This window comes from Lissotriton helveticus, chromosome 6 (genome assembly GCF_964261635.1).
Source record: "Lissotriton helveticus chromosome 6, aLisHel1.1, whole genome shotgun sequence".
Lineage (NCBI taxonomy): Eukaryota > Metazoa > Chordata > Amphibia > Caudata > Salamandridae > Lissotriton > Lissotriton helveticus.
In genome coordinates, this window is record NC_136067.1 from 1,875,365,641 (window position 1) to 1,875,385,552 (window position 19,912).

General features: G+C 43.8%; 1 protein-coding gene across 4 annotated transcripts in view; it reads right to left on the reverse strand.

Moving 5' to 3' along the window:
* The window catches only part of EPRS1 (glutamyl-prolyl-tRNA synthetase 1), a 961,840-nt gene that overhangs the window by 309,638 nt on the left and 632,290 nt on the right, over nt 1-19,912 (reverse strand). For all 4 annotated transcript variants that reach the window (XM_078649796.1, XM_078649798.1, XM_078649799.1 and 1 more), the window contains 2 exons: nt 18,815-18,941; nt 3,808-4,000 (listed from right to left, as the gene is read on the reverse strand). In XM_078649796.1, the coding sequence (XP_078505922.1) occupies nt 3,808-4,000; nt 18,815-18,941 (320 nt within the window). The remainder of the gene's footprint in view (nt 1-3,807; nt 4,001-18,814; nt 18,942-19,912) is intronic.

The following is a 19,912-nucleotide window of genomic DNA, read 5'->3' on the forward strand; positions in this document are numbered from 1 at the left end:
GATGAAGCTTGAGGGAGACCATCTGCAAGGTATGCGGAGGGGCCCCCTCTGGACTCAATAAGGAGTTCTCTGGCCAGAGTACTGCGCTGAGGGGGCCCCCTGGAGCTTGGGGGTCCCCTCCACTGCAGGAGCCTGTGTTACGCCACTGGCGGGCCATACTTTTCGCTTATATGGCGTTTATTTATGATTTTATGCATTTTTATTGCTATTACTGCCTTTAGGTAATTTGTAGATTAACACGTACGTGCTCATCCGTTTCTACGCACCCTGTAAGAAAGTGCCCTCTTTTTGCATGGTTGCCCCCTCTTTTTACTGAACTACTGATGTGTTTTGACTGAGTGTGCCCTGGGTTCCTGCCAAACTGGGACCCAGGGCCTCTGTTCTTTCCCTAAACTGCATTGAAAACAGAACCCAATTGGCACTCTTTGGCCACAGGTCAGTCCCTTGCAAATGGTACCACAGGTATCAAGGGCACTGTGGCCGGGGAAGGCTTCTAAGGGCTGCATAATGGCTTTACTAAAGACTGGGAAGTTTGGTATTAAACTTCTCTGCACATTAAATCCACACTGACGCCAGTGTGGGATTTAATGAAAATGCACACAGAGGGCATCTTAGAGATGCCTACTAAAAAACGACCTAACACTAGTGTGTAGGCTGAGTGGCTGCTCACCAGCTGCCACCACCAGACATGTTTCTGGACCCCTGGGTTGAGAGCCTGCTGCTCTCGGGGGTCAGAAACTATGCACATCCTAGGACGAGGTGCCAAGCCTCCTCCCCAGGATGGGCAGGGTCCACGCAGAGGAAGCTTCAAAGGCCTTTGTGAGCTTTCCCAGGCCTTTTGCTGTTTCCAGCAACTGGCCCCCACCGGTTCTGACCCCCACTTTGGGCGGGAGAATCAGCGGGAAAACCAAGTGATGAAGGGAGGTGTGCCCACCTTTGCCAACCCCACCCCTCAGGTGGGGGGGTGAGGTGAAGCACAACTCTCAGTCTTGACCCAGCCAACCAGTCAGAGGCATTTGCCCCCCTACCACTGGAGGGTGGCATAATAAGAGGTGTACCCACCCCAAGGAAGGGACCCATTTTATTTTACTTTACATTGAGTGCTGCCCTCTACACAAGCACACGAGGTGCTGCGATCTTTCCTCCAGCAGCACTGGACCGCCAACCAGTGTGGCTCTACCTCTGACGTGAGAGAATGCTGGATTTGTAGCCTCTGTGCTCAGTGTTGCCGGCGAGACACCCGTGTGCAGCCAACAACAGCACAACTCTATCATGGACTCCAGCCTTGAATCGCCAGATAAAGCCGCAGTGGGGCAGTACGGTCATCACTGCTGTCCATCAACCTCGTGGGGAGCGCTTTTGAGACCCCAGACGGAACTAGTGCTCTAGACGATAAACCAGCTGTTTTTCCTACTCGGAAACAGTATTTGCGTTGTTCCGATGTGAGAAGCACTACCTTAAAGCTTTTAAAAGGAGCCTAGATTAATTAAGCATTGCTTTGGATTTGTTGTATACTTGCACAAAGCTAATCTCTTGGCCTAGTTACTGTTTTTCATCGTATTAGGCTTGTTCTGCCCAGGGATAATGAGGTAATCCTGATATAACATGATAAATACTAAGGTGATTTATGTCGTTTTTGCAAAGTTTTGAATCAGGACAAAACATATATTTTGTAACACTGATAATTTGCAAAGGTGCATATGATATTTAAGTCATGTTGGTGCTCAGTATTGACGATTCATGTGTCTTTATTTTACAATCGGATGCATTTCATGCCCTGATGTTATTATATAGGACTCTAGCATTGTCCGAACAATGGGTACAGACTCATGATTTGCATAGTATGCACAGTAGCTACGATTCTTGTCGCTTTGGTCTATGTTTTAAGTACAATATACAATCTATATTTTTCATAATCCTGTGTGGAGTCTCTTATGTGGTGTATTTATTGTGTTACTGATGAGTGTTTTGCGCAATGGCTTTACACATTGCCTCTAGTGATAAGCGTTGGTATGTAACTAACTGACTTGCCCTGACTAGAGGGGTGGGTTCTGCCTGGCTTAGGCGCATACCCTAGCCAGCTAGAAACACCATTTCTAACACCAACTGTGCCTTGTCAATTGAGCGTAGGAGAACCCTGCCTTTGGTGAGAGAACATTCTTTGGTCTAGAAATTACTCAGGGGTATACGTTTATCCCTTTCTCCTAAACCAAATTACTCAGTCCTGTGGGATGTTAATGTGGTACTCAATTTGTTTATTTCCTGGCCTCGGGATAAGTATCTTTGTAGGAAGCAATTGTCAGCCAAATTGACCTCTTCTATGCTTGATTTTTGTAGACGTGTATCTGATATCACATCACCGGACTAGTGTTCACTCCAGAGGGAATTACCTTCCACACTTTGAGAAGAACAAAGACCAACTCCCGGGTGGGCTCCTATACAGCTTTCCCAGACTCTCTGAAACTGTGCGTAGTGAGATACATTGAGGCTTATGAAGCTATGACGGAAGATCGCAGTCCCCATGGGGAACAACAACTCCTTATCGCTCTTAGAAAGCGACACTAAGCTGTGTCCTCCCCTACCATCGCTAGAGGAGTTCGATGTACCATGCAGGAAGCAGGCATCGATACGAAAATGTTCGGAACACATTCTAAAAGAGGAGTGAAGGCCTACAAAGCCCGAGGCACACTCGGAAGAAATCATAAGCACAACAAATTAGTCATTGGAATCAGTGTTCAAGTGCTTCTATTTTAAGCCACTTCCTAATGTGGCAGCCCTGGTGGTGGATAAGCTTTGAACTAGCATAATTCGTGCCTCCGGTCTTGACATAATAAAATTTCCTAGCTTTCGTAATGAACAGTTTCAATTCTATTAAGAACACATAGGCGAGGATTATCCCACCCAGGGTAGAGGACCGACTGAGTCCTCCCCGTCCCCCCCCCCTCTCCCCCCATGGTTGTTAATAATGTATGTACTTGGTGTAAGTAATATCTTTAGGACTACATGCCCTTATAATACAATGGATATGAGCTTTACTGATACGTGAATTTGGTACACAGCTATCAAGTTATGTGGTTGTGCATGAGCTTTCTGGACATAAAGGAGGTGTTTTCACATTTTTTTTCCCGTTCATAGAGAATAATTCAAACAAGCAGAAATAAAAGATGACTTTACGACGGATTGAAGCACAAAGACAGACGAGGAGGCAACACGAATAGGGGAGTATAAAAGGGAGATGTGCGCCATGACTGGATGAACTGTGATGAACTTTTTTCCTCACGTGTTCATGGGATTTCAAGCTTGATAATATTTAACATGACTGCTGTGAAAATAAAAGCGGAGAAAGAAAAGCATAATCCTCGCCTCTGTTTTCTTAATAGTATCAAAACTTTCCGCTACGAAAGCTAGGAAAATGTATATTATATTGCTAAAAAATATTTTGCAGTTATTTCTTTTTCTTAACAGAGCCATTAAAATGTATTGAAAAAAACGTGTAAAATAGTGCCATGCACGAACCAAAAGAAATGTTTTCTTTACTCATTTAAAGATACACATCTTACGACACATAGTAATCTTTAGTCATGCAATCACTATAAATGTCGTATTAAACTACACTATTTAAGTAGCTTTTTCTACAGAAATCTAGTTGTCAAATAACATCGCAATCTCATCCCTAGCTTGCTTGTTTATTTCTATTTAGTCTTCTTCACAGTTTAGAACCAGGCACTTATTGCAACAGTGCAACACACATTTACAGAAACTACATATATTAAAAACATAGTACCATAAATCAAAGAAACATCTTACAGTTATTCCTGTGCTTGGATTCTGTTCTTTGCTCACGTTCCATCTTCATCTGTTCTGCAGGTGTATTGTCCACATAAGCCTTGCCCTCCTGAATTAGCTTTTCTGCATATTTCATTATTGTTTCAAAATGGTCGGACGTGTAAGTGAATTGATCTGGCTTGATGTGAAGCAAGGAAACATCCTCCAAGATAACCTGCAATGCATCATTGTATAAATGTGGCTTATCGGCACAGCCAGACGCTGATTGCACATTAAAATAATGATTTATAGTGGTCCAAAGATCTGCCAAATATCATGATCAGTATAAAGCTTTTAAAGTAGGGTAGATGCTAGTAACTGGCAGCAAGAGGATCCTCATTTTTACTACCTATGTGAAGAAGGCAAAAAGCTTACATCAACCTCCTTTAAGGCACTGAGCATTTAGACAAGTCTTCAATTTCCTGTCACTTTCAAGTGGAGAATAAAACCAGATGTAACAAGAATGCCACGTATGGTATTTAAGGCTTGGTAGACAATTATCTGATCAAACCATAGCCATCTTTGACAGACCTAGTCTGCAAGTAAATAGCCTTACACTTTTAAGATGCCGGAAACAATAAGCTTGTAAAAGATAAATGGATTAATCCAGTAGAATGTGCATGCACAGAAAAAAACGGAAAGAAATAACATTCAACAAAACTGAATAATAGCCAAATTTAAGTTAAAAATATAAATATAAATCTAGCCTGAATGGAAAGATGTACCTACAACACAATCAACAGACAATAAGAGAGAAATGCAGGGAAGTACACTTGGAAAACAAAAGTGAGGAATTGAGTGCGAGGCATGAACAGCATAGATCAGATAGTAGGAAATATACAATAAGGGAAGGAGGAGATTAAAGCTCAGTAAGAGTGTAGCAGAAAAGAGGTTTTTGGAGCGAGTAAACGCAGGACATGTGAAAAGGTGGACAGCATGTACAACAGAGGCAGAAAGAGCCAAAGGGATAGAAGTACAGGCGAGAGGTAAGGAGAGAACAAGATTAAGGAGATCATGCTGAGCTGGTAAACTATAAGTGGGAACACTGCACACAGGGTGACGTATACTTGCAGTTTAGTAATTACCTGGTGCAATACTACCGCACAAGTACGAGTATTTCCAGCAAGCATGTGGAATTACCTCGATAATCGATGCTGAGGCACCCATTATGGTGCTTTTAACCATGCACATTTTGTCAGGGTTTTCCCATGACCAATGTAGGAGGTAAAAAATAAAATAATGTGTGGTATACCTGCTATACGATCCCAATTCACCCTTTGTCTCCTACTTCCATCTGACAATATCGGCTTATGGAAGAATAGTAAGACAAAAATATATAAACTCCTGAAACAAGATAAGAGTCTGTGCAAGGGTTTTTGGGGTGTAAGACACCAAGCATGCTTTAGTTACGGCAACCAATTTTAACTAGAAAGTTTGGTATTTTCAAAGTCTGTTCCTTTGATCCCAAGAATATAGCTTCAAATTAAAAATCATGTTTTTCCCGGTGCATGGGTGTCCGAAGTAGGTTTTTTCTTTCTTTATCTTTTTTTTTTTTTTTTAAGCTTTTGGATATGTTCCTTAAATGGCCTCCCACTGGGAGCCTCCAGGAGCTCAATTTTGCAGGAATGGTGCTCTTCACCTGAAGAACTAATTTACTGCTAATAGGTACCACATAGGCCAAACTTCTCCTTCAGATTTAATGAATCCTCAGGGACTTAGGCTACTTGGGAAAATTCAACAGGATCCCTAACATTCTCCTTCAAAAGTTGACTCAGTAGCTTCTGCAATCTCAGAGTATTGCTCCACAAAGGGCATTCTATATCTGGCATGACTTTTCAGTATCAGTATCTGAAGCCTTCGAAACAAATCTTGCAGTTGTTCACTAAATGAGCTCTTATGTTAGTGCTAGCGTATTGCCAGTCTATCCAAAGCTTTGCGTTACAAGCAGATTGAGAGGCCTTAGGTTGAGAATTGGTCTTAGTGTCCCGTCCTTCTTGGGTATTAGGAAATGGAGTGAGTAAACCCCTGTTCCTTGATGTTGCAATGGAACTAACTCTATTGCGTCTTTTTGCAGCAATGAGAGTACCTCTTGTTGGAGCAGTGTTAGATGTTCTGTGGACATGGGACGCTGTCTGGGTGGTATATGTGGGGTGGTATATGTGGAGGGGTAGCTGTAAGCTCTAGGCAGTAACCATACTGGATAATTTGTCTTACCCACTTATCTGTTATAATGGAAATCCAGACAGGTAGGAACTGTGTTAATCTCCCCCCTACAGGAGTAGAAGGCTGTTGGGGGAGCTGAAGGAAGTCGCTGTTTAGTGGTGGAGGAGGTTCGATTGTTGGTATTACCTCGAACTCTTCCCTTGTTGTTGTTGCCTCTATAGCCTCCTCTAAAGTATCCTCTATTGGAGGATGTTTGTGTATTTGTTTTAAAGGAAGCTGAATTGTCTGCTCCAGCTTGTTTGGAGCCTCCTGTGTAGAAGGAGCGACGAAAGCAGCCTCGTGCTTGGGTGGACTGCAGAGCTCCCATAGACTATGCTGCGTCAGTGTCTTTCTTCATTTTTTCAAGTGCGGTGTCTACCTCTGGACCAAACAATTGTCGTTGGTTAAATGGTCGATTTAAGATAGTAGTTTGCACTTATTGCTTAAATCCTGAAATGCGTGCTGTGGTTGCTCCGAAGGGGAGTACCTTGAATTGGTAGTGCTGACCTTCTAGTACGAACCGCAGGTACTCTGTGAGATTGATGAATGTGGAAGTATGCGTCCTTAAGGTATAATGTGGCAAGGAAGTCGCCTTTCTCTAGTAACCGCAGAACCTGTTGTAGTGTGACCATATGAAAATGGTCTGAATGTATGTACAGGTTTAGGGGTCTTAGATCTAGAATAGGTCTGAGAGATCCGTCCTTTTTAGGTATGAGAAAATAAAGCGAGTATACCCCTGCGTTCTGATGTTCTTTTGGTACTGGTTCTATTGCATTCTTTTGCAGTAGAGATTCTACCTCTGGTCTTAGTAGTATGAGGTGTTCTTGTGACATGGGACACTGTCTGGGTGGTATTGTTGAAGGAGTGGAAGTGAGCTCCAGGCAATAACCTGACTGAATTATTTGTCTCACCCACCTGTCTGTGGTGATGGAGTTCCAAACAAGTAGGAACTGTTGTAACCTCCCCCCGACTGGAGTCGAATGGTCTGGGGGGATAGAAGGGAAGTCACTGTTTGGGAGTAGAGGCATTGCGATTGTTGTTGCCTCTTCCTCTACCCTTATTGTTTCTTCCTCTATACCCTCCTCTATAATATTCCTTACTGGGCGAGGTTTGGTTGGGCGCTTTGTATGTAGAGGAGGTGTTGCCAGTCTGGAAACTCTTAGAGGCGCCCCTATATGAGGAGCGACAAAAGGAAGGTCTATGGGCTTGAGTTTGTAAAGCTCCCATTGATTTTGCCGTATCAGTAACTTTTTTCATTTTTTCCAGGGCACGGTCTACATTTGGACCGAAAAGATGTTGTTGGTCAAATGGTTGGTTTAAGATACTGGCTTGTACTTCTGGTTTGAACCCAGAGATGCGTAGCCATGCATGTCTGCGCAACAGTACCCCTGTATTTACTGCTCTAGATGCTGTGTCTGCAGTGTCTAGTGCACATCTTATGGAGGTGTTTGTTATAACTTTGCCTTCTTGTATTAAATCAGAAGCCCTAGCCTTAGATTGTTCTGGCAAGTGTTGCATGAGTGATTAACTCATCATAATGAGATCTGTCATATCTTGCTTACAGAGCTTGAGTGTTAGCAATCTATCATATGTTGGCTGCGTGTGAGAGGGTGCGTTTTCCTGAAGCAGCCAAAAGCTTAGACTCTTTGTCAGGGGGTGGACCATCCCCTGTTGTCTGCGAGTTGGCTCTCTTTCTCGCATTTGACACTACCAGTGAGTCTAGTGGCAACTGTCCTTTAATATATGCAGGATCAGATGGAGCCGCTTTGTATTTCCTTTTCCAGTCTGGGGTTAATTACTCTGGCCCTGACTGGGTCTTTAAATATTTCTGGTATGTGTCTTACCACTCCACTAAGTATTGGGAGTGTGGTTGTGGTCTTATGTGATGTTAACAGTGTGACCATTAGAATGTCTTCTTCTATTGGATCCGTATGTAAGTCTACTCCATGGAATGTAGCTGCTATATGTATGAGCAGTGTGAACCCAATGGTGTCATCTGGTGGAGATGGCCTAGACGGGTATACATCGTCTTGTGGTAGATCTGGTGCATCTGGTGCATTATAATCGTTCCATGGGTCACCTGATGGCCCAGCTATATCATCTGGGTCATTAACATCATCCATTTGATGATCACTCTCTACCTCTTGTGAGTAGGTATCCCCATAATCCTCATCTTGTGGTATAAGGCTATGTGTACTAGCTGGTGAACGCACAGGAGAGCTATCTGCTGGCATTTCTACTTCTGGTAAAGGAATTCTTATAGGGGAAGTTTGAACATGCTTTTTTAGAGGAACTGGCGATGGTTTGGGATAGTCCATTTTCCTCTTTTCAGGCACTGTGTATACATGTCCAGTCTTTGGATGAATTTTGAGTTTTTTGCCTTACATCAGGTTGGAAAAGCTCTTCTATTGGCAAATCCTTTGTCGGCGCCGATTTATCTTTTTGGGGGCAGACAGGTTTAGACTTTGCAATGTCTATTGTCTTTGGAACGGGTCTTGGTTTCGGTTCTGATGACTTTTCTTTTCTTTGTATCTGTGCTTTTTGGATCCGAAGCTTTTGTTCCCTGGTGTTTAGATTCATCTGCCTTCGGAGCCGAAGTATGTTTCGGTATCGTAACTGCTTTCGGGTCCACTTTTTTCGTTACCGTGGTCGTTTTTAGTTCGGTAACTTTGGGAACGTCTTTCAGTGCCAAACTTGGTTTCAGTTCGGTTACCTTCGGTGCCGATGGATGTTTTGGTGCCGGCGTTGACTTCGGCTTAAGCACTTTTTGCTTTTCGGGACCGACAGACTGACTCGAGCCCGAGTCGACTGGAGGCTTTTTGGTGCTCTACGCTGCCAAGCCTGAAGGCGGGGCGTCGGAAGGTTTTGATCGGTGTGCACTCGGACCCGGAGGTGGAGGTGGAACCGAAGCCTGTCCCGATGGGGTGGGGGGGGGGGAATCGTGTGAACAGGGTCAACGCTTTTACTCACGACCTGTTGACCAGCTGGAAGAAGATAGTCATCTTCGGATCGATTGTCGTCTCCGGAAGCTGACTCCTCTGCTTCGGAAGCGACGTCTTCTTGCTGTTCTTTGGCGTCTACCTCGATCGGCGCCTCGTTTATTATGAGGTCTGGTGCAGACGACGAAGACTGTTCCATAGCTCTCGAGCTAGACGGTCCCCGATTGTTTTCTTGGACCGGAACGAAGCGCAGGCCTCACAGTCTCGACTCTCGATCTCTGGAGACAAGCACAGGTTGCAAACCTCATGAAGGTCGGTGTGGGGAAACTTGTGTCCACACTGAGGGCACTTCTTGAACGGTGTTCTTTCCATGAGCCAAAGGACCAGTGGCGCAGTTGGGTCCGACGGCCCCGACGAGTGGTGGAATCGAGAAATGGACCCTTTCTTCGACGCGGGTGACCGGAATCAGTGTCGAAGACGATGTTGTAGATTGATTTATGGATTCGAAAAGAGATCGGTAACGGGACCGAACGATAAACACATCCGAGCTCGATGGTGGAAAAAACAATCTGAAGATGGAGTCGATGCCCATGCGCACTACAGTCTAACGGAGGAGTCATCCAGCAGACAAAAACTCTTCCAAGACAACAACAAAGTGTAATCTTCCGGACCCACCACCAGATGGTGATCTTATGCAACAGTGTGTGGTCTGCAGCCCATATGCCTCGAACAGACTGTTAGGCGTAGAGGAGCACTAGTTGCAAGGAGACTGCGGGGGTGAGGTTGGGGGAATACACCTTCAATCAGAAACAAATGTGAGAAGAAAGCCTGCTGGGGGTTATTTCAAAGGGTGGGGCTGAGCCAGATAACTGGGTTAACCACTCCACCCATTTGTGCCCCTATTAAAATTTCTGTTGTGTCTAGTGGCCTTTCTGCATCTGGGGAGCGGAGAAAGAAAGACATTTGTGCTTGGGGGGGTGGGGGGAGGTGGAGTTTGGGAACTGGATAGCCCATTGCAAGGGAGCAACCACCCCCTCAAAATTAGCTCTTGGTGGTCTAGTGGGTGGATCCCTGCTTGGGAAAGGCGCCATATGAAAGGGGATATTGTACCCTTTCGAACAATACCTCTCCCTTCTGCATCGGAGCTCAGGGGGCTGTGATAGGCCCCAGAGTACCGAAGGAGTTTATTTATTTATTTATTTTATGCAATTTTTAAAGTGTGCAAATACCCAGAAGGGTGTCTCGGCGCTGACTTGACAGAACTCTCATTGTGGTGAAAAATTCTTTTTTTTATATTGAAAACAACCATGTTTTACGTTTTTTCCTGAAGTTAATCAGCGTGGGAGCCATTTTGATATGGAGGGGTAGAGTATTCCAGGAGTGAAAGTGAAATTACCCAATTAGCTCATTCACTTTCAACTGTTAAGACGGCAGCGTGCCATGCACGCCGATTGTCATTACAAAAAATGTCTTAGGTTGCTGGGGAAGCTCTTCCCCAGGACCCCAAAGGAAAAATTTAAAAATGAAATCCCTCTGGTGCTCGTACCAGCGGGATTTCCAGCCACAGGTGCTGGGACTTGCTGGAGCCGTCCATACCACCCAAGTGGTTAATTTATTACTTTACAATGGGTTTCCAAACACATTTTGCCCTAGAGTTTCAAGTGAGGTTTTATTTCCAATGGGAAAATTGGTGCAGTTTAATCATTGAGTTGTACCATCAGCTTGGACACCCTTGACTACATTTACTTGACAAAGCAGCACTGTGCTTGTTTGAATTGAGCTAAACATTTAGATTTTGTTGATAAGTGAAGAAAGAGAAACACAATGCACATAGTGCCTGGTCTTCCTGGTCACATCAGTGTAAAGTTGTGGAAGAAGGCAGCACACTCATCTCAAGAACAAATATCTAACTTGAAAGTGTCCAGACTACTTTCATTGACAGCATGTTTGGGCAGTTGCAATGTCACATGTACCGCTCTATAATAACAAACCACAACAGTAAGTAGCACCCACACTGAAGTCACAGTGTAACCCAAAATAAATTTAAAACTGTGTGTCATATACAAGCATAACTATGATAAGGGTCTAGATCAAGTAGTGGATGCCCAATACACCACAAGCTGCTTCCAGTCAAACTGTTCCTTGGCCGTATGACAGCATAAACTCACGTGTAACAAGCATTTACAATGCAACGGTCTCGCCTTTGCAAAAGTTAGCGCTTTTGGCATTGTAAATGACAAATGTTTTATTTATGTGTTGGTTTTGGAAACAGATAAATAAATTGCATTGTCATGAGCAGTAGAGAGTGAGTAGTAGAGAGTGAGTAGTAGTGAGTAGTAGTGAGTAGTAGAGAGTGAGTAGAGAGTAGTAAGTGAGTAGTAGAGTGTGTAGTAGAGAGTAGTGAGTGTGTAGTAGAGAGTGTGTTGTAGAGAGTAGTGAGTGTGTAGTAGAGTAGTGAGTGTGTAGTAGAGTGTGTAGTAGTGAGTGTAGTAGAGAGTAGTGACTGTAGTAGAGAGTGAGTAGTAGAGAGAGTAGTAGAGTGTGTAGTAGAGTAGTGAGTGTGTACTAGAGTGTGTACTAGAGTGTGTACTAGAGTGTGTACTAGAGTGTGTACTAGAGTGTGTACTAGAGTGTGTAGTAGAGTGTGTAGTAGAGTGTGTGTAGTAGAGAGTGTGTAGTAGAGAGTGTGTAGTAGAGAGTGAGCAGTAGAGAGTAGTGAGTGTGTAGTAGAGTGGTGAGTGTGTAGTAGAGTGTGTAGTAGAGTGTGTAGGAGAGTGTGTAGTAGGGAGTGTAGTAGGGAGTGTAGTAGGGAGTGTAGTAGAGTGTGTAGTAGAGAGTGTGTAGTAGAGAGTAGTGAGTGTGTAGTAGAGAGTGTGTAATACAGAATGTGAAGTAGAGAGATTGAAGTAGAGAGATTGAAGTAGAGAGATTGAAGTAGAGAGATTGAGGTAGAGAGATTGAGGTAGAGAGTGTGGAGTAGAGAGTGGAGAGTCTGTAGTAGAGTGTAGTAGAAAGTAGTGAGTGTGTAGTAGAGTAGTAGAGAATGTGTAGTAGAGTAGTAGAGAGTAGTAGAGTGTGTAGTAGAGCGTGTGTGTAGCAGAGTGTGTAGTAGAGTGTAGTAGAGTGTGTAGTGTAGAGTGTGTAGTAGAGAGTGTGTAGTAGAGAGTGTGTAATGTAGAGTGTGTAATGTAGAGTGTATAATGTAGAGTGTGTAGTAGAGAGTGTAATAGAGAGTAGTGACTGTAGTAGATAGTGTGTAGTAGAGAGTGTGTACAAGAGAGTAGTGGCTGTAGTAGTGAGTGTGTAGAGAGTGTGTAGTAGAGTGTGTAGTAGAGAGTGTGTAGTAGAGTGTGTAGTAGAGTGTGTAGTAGAGAGTAGAGTGCGTAGCAGAGAGTAGTGACTGTAGTAGAGAGTGTGTAGCAGAATGTGTAGTAGAGAGTAGTGACTGTAGTAGGGAGTGTGTAGTAGAGAGTAGTGACTGTAGTAGAGAGTAGTGACTGTAGTAGAGAGTGTGTAGTAGAGAGTGTGCAGTGATTTGAGTTTTACATCAAATTAAAAACGGGAACGGAACAAACTCATCCTATACATTTTTGTGGTAGGTGCCCACGCATATAGGGTTAAATGATGCGTTAGATGCCACAGGTCCCACCAACACGCTTCCTTTAGGATAGGAGAATGCCCAACATCACGGAGATTTGCTCTCTGCTCTTCCCGGATATTTGTATTTTCAAATATATAATGTTATCCTGCTAAACGAAGACGATGCTCAAACTATAAAAGAAGAGGGTTTCACAGATAGGTTAGTCCTTCCGGGCAAACGAAATGACCCAAAGAAAGATCAAGTGACAGTTTAGAGCTCCAAGTGAGTCTTAATAAAATCAGTGTCTGGAACGCATAGCATCAAAGACGAGCGGGGCATCAAACTGCAGTGTCATTCAATCAAAGCTTCAAGACTTCTGAGCGCTAGCCGAGAATTATTTTTTGTGAAGCACTAGTCACTGTGGAAGGTGCCCCTGCTATCCCAGATGTGAGAAGTCAGTCTGATATAAAAATAAGCAGTATTTGGAATGAATGTATTTGGCAGGGGGAAGGTGGGGCGGCGCAAGACCGTACTGACGAGTGAACAGGAGCCATTTTGTACTGAGTGATTCTGCCTGTGTGCATGTAGACAAACCAGGCAGCAGCATGAGCATGTGATTCGGTAAATAACGAGAGTTCGTCAAAATATGACGGCCTCTTTAAAAAAGGTGTCGTTCTTTAAAATGTGAAGGCTTGGTGTTAATGCTGCACGTTATCGCTCTGCACTGAGAAGGTTTTCTACAACTGGTAGCGCACATATTTCAAAGTGTTTTCATACACAAAAAAGAAAAAAAAAAAACCACTTTGCGTTGTTGTAGCTGCTGCTTGCTACATGTTGGAATGTGTGTTCCAGCGGAGTTTCTTCAAGTTCCCGCTTCCCGCCGGGCCGCCGTGCTGCCTGCGACGACCCGGAAGCGGTTGGGCAGCCGGCCAATCGCAGCGCGGCCCCAACCGTAAGTCCCATCGCGGCGCGAGAGAGAAGCCACTGTCCGAGGAGCCCCGAGGGCTCCTGATCGAGTCCCGGTCCCGAGATGGGGTACCGGGTGAAGAGCGGCCGGGCGCATGAAGAAGGCGGGGCTCTCATGTGGTGAGAGTGCCCCGCAAAGCGCAACCGCCACCCGAGAGGCACGCCGAGCACCGCCAGAACAGGTGAGTGTGTTGCGGAGGAGGAGGGGTGAGTAGGGGTGGGGTGTGCGCGTGTGTCTGTTGTAGTGTGTCTGTGCGTGCGTGTGTCTGTCTGCGCGTGTGTCTGTTAAAGGGGGGGTGCGTGTGTGTGTGTGTGTGTGTATGCAGTGTGTGTATGTGCGCATGTGTGCGGGAGCCTTTCTGTGCATGGGAATAGCAGGGACGGCGACGCGACGTGCGCGCTCACGAGCTACAATCTCCAGGAGGACAAGCTCGTCACAGTCTGCAGTCTACATTCCCCGGAAAGTGGAGACATAAGTTGTCTCCCTAGACAGCAAAAGCTTCGCTTTTGCTTTTGTCTAGGTGAGACCTAAAAAGTGTTATCTGTTTTGAAAGAGTACAGAAATCCTGGCTTTGGTACCCAACGTCCATCAGTATTAAAGACAATAAGGGGAATGAAGGCTGCGCAAAATTAAGTGAGAGGCCCTATAACTCCATTGCATAACATTCCATTGGGTAGTAGAAAAAAATATTTTTTTAAAAGCTCTTAGAAATGGCAGGTGTCACTTAAATCGCTATTTAAAGGTAAATATTATTCCTGCTACCCAAGGTGTAACTAACCATCATCAACATTGAGTATTCAGTCAGGCCACTTCACAGACAAAAAGGAGTCATGATGTAAAGGCGTGAAGATTTTCCCTCGGAAACCTGGTGCAACATTTCCAAACTTAGGCGGCATTTGTGACGGCAGGGCAGTTTACAACACGAATGCAAGAAAAATATCCCATATAGTAGGCTTTGTGCAAACATTCTCATCAAAATCCACTTTTCTTCTCTTGCAAAAAATGTCTTGCGAGAACCTTCTAGTGGAAAAAAATTTAAAGAAGGAATATCTACCAACTGGCAAAGACATACAAAGTTTACAAAATGTTACGACCTTCGCGAATCGCTAAGATTGTAATCATCTTGGGTGAGATTCAAATTTTGCCCACCTCGATTCAGCATGTGCCTATTGATGTAATCAGCGGAGTAGTAACGGTGCCATGGGCTCTAGTGCACACAAAAAAATGCCCTCTGGACACTGGTTGAGAAGAAAACTCCATAATTAGCAGGGTTCAGTTGGTCCCTCGAGCCTCTGGGCCTCGGTGCCACTGCTCCTGCCACTCCATTGATAGCTACAACCTTGAATATACTGCATTTCCTTTTTCGACAATTAGGGGTTTAAGAAGGCACACATCTAAAACTTGTACATAGAAGAAAATCTGAATAGGAACATAAAATACCACTAATAGTTGAGTCAGTTCCTAGAATCTTGGTTTCCACTTAAAGAACTGCTCTTCAGAATGTAACCACAATGAACACTCTGGTTACCATTGATAACAGGCACAACCAGTCGTTTATGACACAACACTCCCTTGCCTTCGGGGCTAGTTCAAACAGGCTTTAGTGACCGAGAGCTTCACTGTAAATTCTTGGAGTACTTTGAAAGCCCCAGTCCCCAATTCGTGAAAAGATAAGTGGATTGATCCAAAGAATTTCGTAGGGACTTGCCACCGGTGCTGCCAAATGACGGGGTTGCCAAATAACAAGGCAGCTTAGCTCTGATTCCATCTTATTGCTCTTTCTTCCAGACTGCTACACTTTCTCTCGCTTTATTTCACTGTTGTAGATTCTTTTTCATTCCTGCTTTCTCCCTTATCACTGATTTCCGATGTTCCTCCTTCTTTCCTCTGTTTTCTAACCTTTCTCTCTCTTGCTCTGTGTCAGAGTATGAGTTTGAAAAATAAGTTCTAGTTCCCAAAAATTAGTAAATGAGTCCCGTGGACCATCACCAGCAGCAACTGACATACGTTAAGCACTAGACAGGTCTCTAAAGAGTGGACTGGGAGGATAACATGAAGTGAAGGTCTGTAGAGCTTCAAGGCACATTAGCCACTGTTACATTTATGCCATATTTGGTAGCTGGCCAACATGATCTATTGTGTCATACTTATCCGATGAACTTGGAGAGCAAATGCAGAGTGAGTATGAAGTCTCCCAAAAACACTGCTTGCAAGCCACATGTATGAATAAACACATATGTGCTCTGAATAGCACCAATGAGCTACATATTACATCTGAGTGCGTCACCAGATGTGACAGAGTACCAGGCAGCATGCGCATGGAATGAAGGGCAGTACATACTTGGTGATGACTGCATCCCTTCTTCATGAGTTGGTCCATTTTGTGGCCCTGCACTGCCATCTCAAGAGCACTTTTTCCTCACCATACCAACATACAACTTTGAACTAGTCTTCATATGTACATCCTAGCTATATACCTTGCTGGCAATGCCTATCTTAAAAGCAGTTTGCACTGGCCTCAAAATGGGCGACGGACCAACTAGGTCAACGAAAAACAGTAGAGTCATTGGGCACATCTATCAATGCCCATACAACAGTATAATCTTTATATGGATAGAACACACATAACTTCAATATTAAATAACAGCAGCCATTAGTAAATGTGTCTCTTAACAAACACATTATTCCTAACCACACACAGCTATGCACTAGCAACCAAAAAGAAGTGAAAATTGGAAATTCCGGAATCTTAGGAAAAGGACATGCAGATCAAGAAAGGACGACAGTAACACACTAATAGAACAAGGCACTATTCAAATGTCAATAAACATAGTAAATACTCTCCAATCTCAAAGCTTCTGCATTTTGTGTTGTTTTCAGAAGCAAAACGAGACCCTGAGAGATCTGAACAAACCACAAACATACTGCCTTCGTCGTATAAGATTTAGTTCTCCTTGGAACTTGTTTGGCCAAGGAGAACCCAAGAAGCAAAGATTCTCAAGTTTGTCTGCAGAGCGAAATTGGACAGGTGAATTATTTTTTTTTAAAATGATGGATTTAGTAACTTTATTAATTTAATATTTTCACCAACTCCAGTCACTGCATAGAGCAGGAGGTAACACCGGGATGGTTGTAGCATACTCTGTTCGTTGCTTGCAGGCACTTCATATCACTTCATTTCCTACACAATGTAGCATCATTTGGAAATGAGTGCACCCGAAATTGGGGCATTTTCTCCTAGAATAATGGTTAGGTGGCCTCTGCAAAGAATAACACTGCTACCTGCAGAGGACAGATTTTTTTTCTAGCCAAAGGGTATCATAAAAAGACTTACTGGTTTCCACACCTGTTTTTTATGGGCACTGTGACACAAAAGACTCCCCCCCAAAAAAGTATAGCTGGGAAAATGCCTTAAGTACACTATGAGAGATCTCTCCAATGGCACCCTTTTCCTCCAGGCTTGGTATTTCCTCTAAGCACCCGCTGTAGTTCCCCAGCCAATTCCACACTACACGTCCACAAAGGACGCAAGTAAAAAAAAAAAATCAATGCAATTTTATGCCAAATAAAGTGATGTTCAATATGCATTTGGTAGTATAACTCAAAAAGAAGGGGTTACATCTGTGCAATGAGATAACTTACATCGATGTACACGTTTGAGTAAGTTGCATGCCTCCTCGAACGGACGTTCCTGTAGGCATATTAAAGTAGACTGATGCCACCTCTACCTAGCGCCCTCCTGTTTAGCAGAGAGGTGAATGCAGTAGGTAGGTTGAACCAGGTGATAACAGTCGCCTTGGAAAATCATTTATTTAATTCGTGCGCCAAAAGTCGAGAGTAGCAAGCAAGCTCAAAACTCTCCTAAATTGGATTATACGGAGACCGGGTAGCCTCACTTCAATAAAAAGAAATGTGGCCATGCGTTCATTTTGCAATTCAATTTTCTAAATATATTTTTAAAACATCCATCACAAATATAGGCTGTCCTGAAGAGAAACTTTACATTTTCCATTCAATGCCGTCCAAAGGGAATTATTTTTCTGCAGCGGGAAATCAGGTAGGTGTGCATAAAAAGCGCGTCTGCCGCTGGCTGGGCTGAGGGTCCATTCAACTCCTCCTGTTCCGTCCCAGGCAGAAGCCATCTCAAAGGGGAGCTTTTCCTATTGAGCCATGCCTGCCGGTAAACTCTCCTCAGCTCAGCAGTGCCTACAACGTGATGCGCATCACGCTGCTTCAGCTTCCTCATTCACGCCGCTTCCTCTCTGGCAAGAATAAAAATAAACAAGCATTACCCTGCTGCCGTTGTCCTCGTGGTAGGCGCCCACGTGGGACGTGCTCGTGGTGCCTTGGCGGGGCTTGCTGGGCTTGCTTGTGTGCTTCCCAGAGAGACAGGAGATTGGGAACGCGAGCGCGCGACCGGCTCCGATCGCCTTCCTGAGCGTGCGCGTGCCATCTCCTGTCTCCTGGGAAGCAGACTCCGCAACTATAGTATCGCGCCTGCGCGATGCATATGGCTACGCCATATGCATCGCAGGCGCGAGACCTAAAAAAACAAGGAGGCAGGTTCACTGCAGGTATCTGTCTAGGAACATGCTTTATCTGTAACTTAATCTTCAAATGTACAAACTACTCCAAGAAAGATTAAAAACTGCTCATTGGGCAAGCATTCAGCCATGTACAATTCATGAGACTGGTCACATCAAAGCCTACAACCTAAAGTTATGCACCCTAACCTTTGTGAGCAACACAACATCTCTGCTGCCAATATCCAGCACTATTATTCTTCAGCTCACAGGAAAACCATACATTGATTAATGTAACAGCATCTACCAAAGTCTGGTAACAATAAATTAAGCAGTATTGAAATTTCCATCATTTCAACCACCAGTAGGCCCACATGATTTAAAAGCAGTCTGAAGTAAAAGGAAGATGACAAGTTGATAGGCTGAAAAGAACGTACTGTATAATTACAAAAAAGTGTCATTCACATGGTTGATTAAAGTAAATATTGTTAAGTGATTCTTTTAGATATCCACTAACAAAGATAACAAAAAAACTAACACTCCACAAAGGAAATAGATCAAGGGCAACATTCCTTGCAGAGTGCGGCCTCCTATATGCCACACACCAGTTCGTCTCTCATTGAAGGAAGGTATTTTTCCTTTACATGGAACGTGCACTGTGACAAACAGGATAGAGATTAGAGTGTGTCCTTTCGGGTACCTTTCTTCTCTGTTGCGAGACTCAAGGTAATGAATGTGTTAGTTTTCAAACCATGCGCATAACATGTGGTTAACTTACCTTCTCAAAGTCTTCCTTTTCTTTCTCGGGATTGGTGTCGTCAAACCTCATGATCAGCTTTCCTTTGAAGTTCACCTGGTAGTGTTGGTTTAGGAGAGCAGCCTTTGCATGGCCAATGTGCAGGTAACTTTACAGAAAAAGAGAACAGCATTTAGGAGTGCACACGTCTATAGGGCCATCAGGATAAAAAGATCATTTTATCTCGAAAAGCCATTATTTAGTCATAGTAAGGTGCCAGCAAATAAAAATCAAAGGATATATCATAAGCAGATTTCTATTTCACAAGCATACAAAAGCATTCTTTTAAAGAAAATAAAACATTTAAACATTTCCAATATTGAACTCAAAGAGCTTCTCCTGTGACACTGGTCACATGTGCGAATCATCTCCCATTCTGAGCACCAATCACATTCTAGTGGTTTCTCAAAAGCAGTTTTAGCCCATTTTGTGAATGCGGTCCCATCCATCCCATGTAGTTTTGGGGAATGGGGAAAAGAGGGGTATTAGAAGTGGTGACATAAATACCTTTGTAACCCTCTTCAAACACTAGGCATCTTGCATTTACTAAAGTACTAACACCATTTCTAACAAAAGTGCTGCACAGAGTAAAAATGGTTTTAGAGGACCACTAGGCATGGAAATTTAGAGGCGTGGGTCACACAAAAAGTAAAAGTGTTAAGGTGAGAATGATTGCTAGGGAATCAAGTGTGGGTACAAGATAAGGCATGGGAGGTAGAAAAGTGGAGTACGAGTACAACCGCAAGTTGCACTTGCACTCAACAGACAAAAAGTGAATAGAACAGGAGAGTGAGGTGCTGCAGAAGTTGTGAGTTTTGGGATGTTGCATGACTCATATGGTGGGATTTAAAAAGTTTTCTCAAATAGGAGATCGAGTAGTAGTGTAGAGCAACCAAGAGGCTCTACTCTAGGCTCATATCTATTTTGTTCAGATATCAGCTGTGTGGTACATGGGCAGAGTCTTTTTTGTATGTTCAACAACTAGTACTGTGGAGTAGAGATAAGTGGCTAATATAAATCAAGAATCAAAAGGACATGCTGAGATTTGGCACTCAGGGGAAATGGAGTGACTGTCAGGTG